At 39.0% G+C, this 8988-nt stretch overlaps 1 protein-coding gene across 1 annotated transcript in view; it reads right to left on the bottom strand.

Annotated features, from left to right (window-relative positions):
• Window positions 1–1438: 1438 nt before the first annotated feature.
• LOC123967976 (transmembrane protein 65-like) overlaps window positions 1439–8988 on the bottom strand; it is a 41426-nt gene continuing 33876 nt past the window's right edge. Inside the window, exons 7-8 of the mRNA XM_046044412.1 lie at window positions 4245–4350; window positions 1439–3793 (exon numbers count right to left, since the gene is read on the bottom strand). Of these exons, the coding sequence (XP_045900368.1) occupies window positions 3650–3793; window positions 4245–4350 (250 nt within the window). The 3' untranslated portion in view covers window positions 1439–3649. The remainder of the gene's footprint in view (window positions 3794–4244; window positions 4351–8988) is intronic.

Genomic DNA, 8988 nt, shown 5'->3' with positions numbered 1-8988 from the left:
TGCACATACTGAATGGAGACTTTGAAGCAAAGAAAATGCTACATGTAGTAGCTTAGCACTGACAGAAAGCAATCATTTTCTTTAGCACTATGAACTATGTCACAAAATAAAGTCATCCATATTGTCACACACAGATGATGGTACAGAAGACATGACAATGCAGGAAGAATGTGTTTTTTTAACCATGCAGATTTGATTTCATTGCAATTGATCTACCCATATTGCTAAAGGGCCAGAAATACTGTATGTGTATGTCTGTGCAGCAGAGAACAGGCCAAGCCTGTGTAGATATGTTGTGTGTAAAATTAATGAATAATGTGTAGTAATTTTGACTTTTGTTTTGCACTTTCAGACTATAACACCTAAGCTAAGTTTAAACCAAGGCCTTATTTCTTAGTTCCTGGAAAGATTTGGAGGTTCTGAAGAGGTAAGGTGCTACAGGATCAAATTCACTTCATCATCTGGGGAACATGCATGTCTGTACCAAATCTCATGGCCATCCATCTAATAGTTGTTGAGATTTTTCAGTCTGGACCAAAGTGGTGACACTGACATCATTTTAGAAGATTTTACACAAACCCAAAGTTGCTAGTTTTTTGGTAATTTTCAACAGACTGTGTCAAATAAGATGGGCAATGTAGTCTACAAATACTGGACCATGTTTTATAAACTGTGTCTACATACCGTATACTGACATGCCTCTGGCTAATGACTCCTGCCTGTCAAAATCTCCAACTAGTAAAGCTTTCCAAATCCTCCGAAACTAAAGCAGGTCCATACCAATGCTGAAAGCAAAAAAACCCTTCAAAATAACTGAACATTTCATCATTCATTTAATGTGCTTATTCACTCATCTTTGATTTAACATTTCACCTGTTTCAAAGATAAAATGACATTGATTCAAGCTAATGTATCACCTTTTCAGTACTGTGGTAAACTGTAGATCTTTGTAGATTTTTGCTTTCATCCCAGTAACACAAATAAGTTTAGTGATGTCGTGCATTCCATGTAAAAAGAGGGTAGCCCCAAAATTACAGTGTTTTGACATAGATTATATTTTCTCACCATGCCTGACTATGCACTAAAGACAGTCTTAAAGCACTGAGACAGGCAATTTAATGATCCAATGCAAGGAGGCAAATTGCTACAATTATTGAAAACTATTACTATTATTACATTTTGTCCATCAAGCAGACTTTTCTCATAATATTCTGCTCCATCTGGGATGTCTTTCATTGGCTGTCTAAAAAGGGAAACACGTGAAATACCTTGTGCTTTGTGCCTGTTTAGACAGCAAGAACAGTCATAAACCCGATATCTTGCATGATGCCATAGTTACTCCTGTTTTATCACCTCCAGTTATTCAGGTCTTGCTGCAATGTACAATTTTAGAACATACTCAAGTTTTGTTTTATTCTTACAAAGTAAACATGTACAATAGGCTTTTTTTATTTATTAGCAGTGCATGCAAAGTCGAAAAGCAAGCAATCAAATCAAAAATTCTAACTACATCAATATGTTCAACTCTTTGCACATTTTCTTCATTTTTATTACTGTTAAGGATCACTGTTACCCACATAATAAATAATTAAAACACTCTTATACAGGGTAAGTCTTCAGAGCATGTTTAGTTATGGACTGTAACAGAGAGCAGTCTTTCCTGTTGAGGAATGTTGAAAATATACTCGCAAGGTATTTTTTTGTGCTGACAAACTTTTTTTCCATTCTTAACATTGTCCTTTGAGATAAAGATAATTTACAGTAGGAACATACATGAATACAAGTCTGAATATTATAACAAAATAAATACATCTTCTGCAAAGACATTCCATACAGTGACTCGTGGCTGCATCTTTCCATTTCAACTTCTAAACAGATTCAACGCCATAAACAACAGTCTCCAGTTCTGCTGATGGGACGACCAACCTGTGCCGGCAGATGAGAAACAAAACTCATTAAAAAATATATTAGGACAGCTAAATTAAGACTTGGATTAATTGGTGGTGTCATCTTGAATGTATCCTTCTTATATGTTTCATGGCTGACCTACTGTTTTATTTACACATTTAAAAATACAGTAATCAGAGTAATAAATTATAGCCAAGGGAAGCTTAGCAGCTTGTGTTGAGGGGTTCAAATACTAAACACAAATCACATGATTTATAATGTATAAATGTGTAAAAGTATGAGGTGGGAACTGAACTAAACTACAAACTAAACTGCAAGAAACTTATCTCAGAATTTCAGCCAGCAGAGGGCTGTAGAGCAGAGACAAAATAATATATTTATAGGTATAGACATTTCTTTGATGTTGTTGTGCCTTCATATTAAAAAGCAGTAACATCTTTTTCACAGAATATAAACAGGGAAACAATCATCTTATTTAGTGTTAAGCCAAACTGAAACTACTATCTAATGGGCTGTAGTTGTGAGTATTTCCAGGCTGCCCTTATTTGGCCCCATAAGAGAAACTGGACTGGAAGACTCGGGTTGTAGTCCAGCTGCAGCTTGGTTGATGCAGCGATAGAGGACATTAATTATATAATATTGAAACCAGAGGATTTCAGGTGGTTCAGTGTTGGTATTTCTTACTCTCTGCTTTAGCTACTCTGTCTCTCCCTCCCTCTGCCTCTCTGTGTTTCTCTCCTTCCTGCTCAAAACTTCTGAAAGTAACACACCCTTCTTTAAAAGGTTAGATTTTGTTGAACTGCATCTGTCTGGTTTCCTACAGTACATGTTGTGCATGTTGCTGCTTTGGGTAATTATCACAAAGCACACAAGTATACCATATAAAGTTCATTACCACCAGCAGAAGAAGCAGCTAGCAGGTGTTACATATCTAACCACCTGCATTCTCACTAAAAAAAGCTGTTGTTTGCCATGGAGTGTGAATGAGGCAGGCCGGCATGACTTCATTTAAGACTGTGACATCATAAAAAAGGGCAGACATGCTTGTATATCTGAATAATTAGAGAACTTTGTGTGGAAGGGTGCATCTTTATATGCAAAAAGGGCCCTCTTTCCTTGACTCCTCATCCTTAAAAACTGATAAGGAAACACAGCAAGGTCTTCAAATCATGGTTTAACGCTGCTGAATCAAGCCATTGGCCTCCCTCTTTGCTCAGACTTTCTGACAATATACAAGAAACCTTCAATGTCATAATGCCATGTAAGACACAGTGCAGATTTACGTCTGAATGAACTCTTAAAGTGTTTTTTTTTGTCTTGTATTGGTTCCAAAGTATGTTGTGATCTTTTAGCCTCTACCCTTACTTGCCATCTAACCATCTAGAGTCAGAGGTTTATATATTTAACAAATTCGGAGCAGAGGAGAGGAGGAGGTCACTGCGGTGTGTTTGAGATAAATGAGTTTCCGTCTGTGTCAGTCAGTCAAAACAAGGTGAGGTTACGGTGCAATAGTTGAGTAACAGCAGTCCAAAGAATCAACTGCCTCTGGTCTCTTCAAGAGACGGTCAGGTCCCTGTGCTTAAGTTCAAAGTCTACAATCAAATAATATCTAAAATCCTCTTCAGAATACCCTTCATAGTTTGACCGGGCCTTGCAAAGTAACCAGACACAGCCAGTCGGGTCCAGTATAAAGTATTCTAATGGATTCAAAATAGTATTTGTCTCCGGCGAGTTGACAGTTTCAGTTTTTGCTGCTCTCTGTTGGAGCAGGTGGTGCTTGTGTTTTCTCCTTCGCCTGGCCTTTTTTCTTCTCATCATCGTCCTTGAAGAACAGAAGAGGAAACATGCCGAGGAGACAGCCGATGCCAACGCCCAGGGCTTTACCCTGCACAGAGAAAAATGGAAGTAAGGGAATAATACTGAATTTTAAGAAAATTGGGTTTTCAATAACCTGCACAACAACAAAGTCCAGCTTTACAGCTCTGTTTCCAGTAAAGAAAAAAAGGATATTAAAATGCATATTAAAATTTACAAATGTCTAATTTTTCTCACACAATGACTGAGTGATGGAAAGGGAACATCCCAGAGACTTCTGTTTCTGTTGTCACTGTACAAACCCCTGACCTGGTTTGAGGTTTACAATGCATCACATAACATATGGAATCCCTCAAATGCATCTTTGCAGCAGATTCGTTAACATCCACCCTGACTGCATTTATGCTGCATGCTTATTAGTCTGGTAGGCTTTTGTCTGTCTTTCACACAGACATAGAGATAGATATAGAGATAGACAGAGATTAAGTTTGTGGGTTTCAGTGCGTTATGATGATACCAACCGAGTGACAGCTGACTCTGGTCTGCCACATGTCAGCCTGTTTTGGGCTTAAGTCGGGAATCTGCATTCCCAGCCGAGACGCCAAAGCCTCTACGTAACCTGCCAGCCTATGGAGAGGAAGAGGCAGACGGGAAAAAGACGAATCAAACTCAACATCACTGTGACAGCAAGCAACAACAAATTACTTTGGAGTGGCACACAGAGGTGTTCACTTTGTCAAGTGAACAATTTGATTATCCTTCTTTCATGTTGACATTTCACATGACGGAAAGCCTGAATCACTCAAACAAATGTGGTGCAGACACTCACAGGCATATTAAAATTGTTTGTTAAGCTCCAGGCAGGAATTCGCACAGAGATTAAACTTGGAATCACTTATTCATGTTGGGTTTTCTCTAGCTTCACATGATTGTCTCATTTTGATGTTTTTCTGCAATTCAAGTCATGATCCATTAAACCATCCATGGAACACCACCGAGTGCAGCAAAGTAAACGACCAAAGTAATCGATAATAAACGAAAAACTAAATTAATCAGAACATTAATGTTCCAGTCTGCTCCCTTGTTGCTGCCATCTGTCATAAACCCAGCAGGGTGTCAAATATCAGCTCTAATAACAGAGAGAGCGCTTCCACTGTGTATAAATGAAATCACTGCCAGCACTCGCTATACACAGATGACAGATAGGCTCCAGCAGATAAAGAATAGTGTTCACTGAGTAACAGAGATGTAACATTAGAAACTCATCAATCATAAAAAAGTGTTATTGCAGGTTCATCAGTGAATCGATCAACAACCAGAGATGGGTAATCGGTGTTCAGATCCAAAAGTCAACTAAAGAAAGTTTATAGATTATCTACAGAGCAGAGAGAATGGGACAAAATGGCCAATATCGCCCTCAGTGGGGATAAAGGTCACATGTTTTATGTCGATATGAATAACAATGTGTGTAAGAAGGGAAAAAACAGAAAAATAAGAATAATGTTAATGTCCGCCATAATTGTAGTAAAAATATGCCTGGTTCCATAATAAAAATTAATGATTTGAGTCTGTGTCACATACTGTTTAATAATATCCAAAAAATAAACTCCAACTGCAGCTGATGCTATAAAAAAAACATTAGGAGTCTCATTATGGGTGGACTGCAACATCTACTATACAAAGCTGATAGAGCTCTCCTGTGTCTCTCAGTTGCTAATAATTCAGAACCGATCAGAGACCAGCAGAGAGAGATGCCTGATATACGAAGAATAAAGCTGGGTTTGTGGTGTAGATGGTGATCTATGTGGTCAACTCAAACCTGCTGCTGCTGGAGTAAAAACATACAGTACAGGTCAAGCAGCAAGTCAATATTTTGACCCAGGTCTGGTTCAGTCACTGGCACTAATGGATCCTCAGTTCACTGCGCACACAAATAAGCTGCAGCTGGAGCTGTCGAGTCGGGGGAGAGATAAGTAGCAAGTAGCATATCTAAGAGGGAGACAAGGAGAGAACGATAGGAAGCCAGTGTGTATGTGTGTTGAGGTATATGTGTGTGCCTGGTGTCAGTAGCTTTTCATCATAGAAATAGAAACTTTTTGTGAGAGATTTACTTCAGTTTTTATCATTGCAGATGGACTACTAAACTAATAAATCCAAAATAATTACATATATCCCAGCAGCTGTCTCCATTGATCACACTGTGGTAAACTATGATGACAACAGGGGACAGAACTGAGTCTCTAGTTTCATGGTCAGAGAAATCTTTGTTTGTATTTATGTATTTTGTATACTATTCTATTTCTATTGTGCTCTTCAAATGAATGTCAAATGGGACATGATGGAACTCAGCATGCTGCACCAGTTACATTGTTGTTGTTTTCTGCTTTTATGAAGTGTAAACTCATCACTAATCCAATACTGACTCGTATTCATCAAAAAACTTTTAGATTTGTCTGGCACACACCAGTAATGGCACAATAATTGAGACACTCCCGCCTTTGACTCAAATCCAGTCCAACTATTTCATATCCTTGCAACAGCAGAAGACAAAAGAAATCAGGCCTGCATCAGAAAATAAAATAACTGCAGTATTCAAAACACTGACATGATGAAATTTACTGAAAACACAGTCAGCTGAGGCCTTGGATCATCTAACACTGTGAGACTCACTGCCTGAAAAGAAGATTTGCTCAAACTAAAACTAGTTTTGTGATGTCTTTCTGGAACAACAACTGAATATCCCTGTTATTTCCCCAATACCTGGCACCTGCTGGCAGGCCTTCAAGAACCCGTCAAGCTCCACCCATTCGCTCTCACACTGCAGTCAGAAGCAGCTGCCTTGCTGCCTTCCACCAATTCAATTAAATTCAAATTAGCTTTATTGGCATGAATGTATAACAACAATATTGCCAAAGTAATTAAAGCGTAAAGTAATTAAAGCTTGTGTGTGTGTGTTAGAAAAATTTAAATATATTAAAAATTTAAATAAAATAAATAAATAAAACAGTAAGCATGTGTGTGAACATCCACCATTTGTCTTTGTCTATTGCCCATTGTTAGCGTTACACCTTGTTTTGATGATTATAGGTGTTTGTGACTCCTCTTTGTTGCCTCCGATCGTAACTGTGGTCAATAACAAACTGTATTCTGCTGAGTTGGATTTAAATAGTTAAAAGGCACCGCTCTCATATTAGTGGTGATACATAGGAAACTGTTTGATGCAGAGAGCAGTGGTCCTTTGGCAGGAATGTGAAGCAGAATCAGCGAGAAAGATCAACTACAGAGACATGATAAATGAGCTCGATGGCAAATATGGAGTGTTTTAAAATGGGTGGCCGGAGTGTCATTATAGAAATCATTCTTCGACAGGATAAACTAGGATTATGCTACAATTTAAATAAGCATCCGCCCAACTGAGGTATGCTTGAGCAGAACACTGAATCCCTTCTGGCCTTGAACAGATACCGGGATTTAAACCTCCTTAAAAATCTAGTTTTTCCCTATTGTTAATCCTGACAAATTTGAAAGGAAAAAAAAAATGTGGTTGTTGCCCAGTCTTTCTTTTCTTACTTGGCTGAATGCAATAACGCTTTACTGGATGTCTGCTCCAGAAAGCCACTGATGCATTGTGCACATAAGGAACACATACAGCAGCTGAGACTAAGCAGTGCCGGAGCATCAGCGTCAACTGGCTGAACGGCCAGAATGACTCACAAGCTAAATTATGGACTTCAACGAGGTTAAGCAGGTTTCCTACATCTGTCTAAACACACAGAGGAAAATCTTTACCCCTTACACATTAAAAATGCACACACACACAAACACATATGTGGATAGAGCTGCACAGATTGCTCACCACAGGCACTAAACACACACACACACAGGACTTTTTATACAAGAGAAGGAAAGCTCAGTCACTGTCTCTTGGTTGAAGAAAACAGACGTTGAGTGGGAGGATTTACAAACAATCATTGCAATGTAATCACCACAATAATGACTGAAGAGACTCCAGAGGAACATGCTGTAGTGACAGCTACATCTATTTGTGCTGTTCGATTACATGCCTGAGAAAATCACACTTCTCGCAGAGAAGCTGCTGCCTTTGCCTTTCACTGGGAGCTCTCGTGGATCGGCGGGCTAATGTGGAAATGAATTGGGTTTGGGCCATGTCTTACATCCTCTCCTACTAGTCACGGCTGCTCTCACAGCGGTGTTTCCTGTCTCCTGCAGCTCCTATTACAGGGACTATTATCTAGACTATTACAAATGATTATAACAATTTAGAAATGGTCACTGTTATAGTAGATAGTTTTAATTTACTTATTGTATTTACTTTAATGTCTAACATGTTTATGGATATTTATTTTGTTGTTTCTCACTGCCCTCAGACTACAGACTTAAAGAATTATGTGCCACTAATTACAACCTTAGTGTGTCTGCAAAAATTTTTATCCACTCCACCCACATGGGCTGGAAGGTTTCTGTAACACAACCGACAGACAAATAAACAATACATTTGAGTCTTTCCAGCAAATGTAAACTAAAGGATACTGAGGTTCACATCAAGTACAGTGGGTACGGAAAGTATTCAGACCCCTTTAAATTTTTCACTCTTTGTTTCATTGCAGCCATTTTCCAAAAATCAAAAAAGTTCATTTTATTTCTCAGTAATGTACACTCAGCACCCCATCTTGACAGAAAAAAACAGAAATTTTTGCAAATTTATTAAAAAAGAAAAACTGAAATATCACATGGTCATAAGTATTCAGACCCTTTGCTCAGTATTTAGTAGAAGCACCCTTTTGATCTAATACATCCATGAGTCGTTTTGGGAAAGATGCAACAAGTTTTTCACATCTGGATTTGGGTATCCTCTGCCATTCCTCCTTGCAGATCCTCTCCAGTTCTGTCAGGTTGGATGGTAAACGTTGGTGGACAGCCATTTTCAGGTCTCTCCAGAGATGCTCAATTGGGTTTAAGTCAGGGCTCTGGCTGTGCCATTCAAGAACAGCCACGGAGTTGTTGTGAAGCCACTCCTTCGTTATTTTAGCGGTGTGCTTAGGGTCATTGTCTTGTTGGAAGGTAAACCGTCGGCCCAGTCTGAGGTCCAGAGCACTCTGGAAAAGGTTTTCGTCCAGGATATCCCTGTACTTGGCCGCATTCATCTTTCCCTCGATTGCAACCGGTCGTCCTGTCCCTGCAGCTGAAAAACACCCCCACAGCATGATGCTGCCACCACCATGCTTCACTGTTGAGACTGTATTG

Source organism: Micropterus dolomieu, linkage group LG03, assembly GCF_021292245.1.
Source record: "Micropterus dolomieu isolate WLL.071019.BEF.003 ecotype Adirondacks linkage group LG03, ASM2129224v1, whole genome shotgun sequence".
Taxonomy (NCBI): domain Eukaryota; kingdom Metazoa; phylum Chordata; class Actinopteri; order Centrarchiformes; family Centrarchidae; genus Micropterus; species Micropterus dolomieu.
The sequence above is the reverse complement of the archived record's forward strand: the minus strand, read 5'-3'. Positions and strand labels throughout refer to the sequence as shown.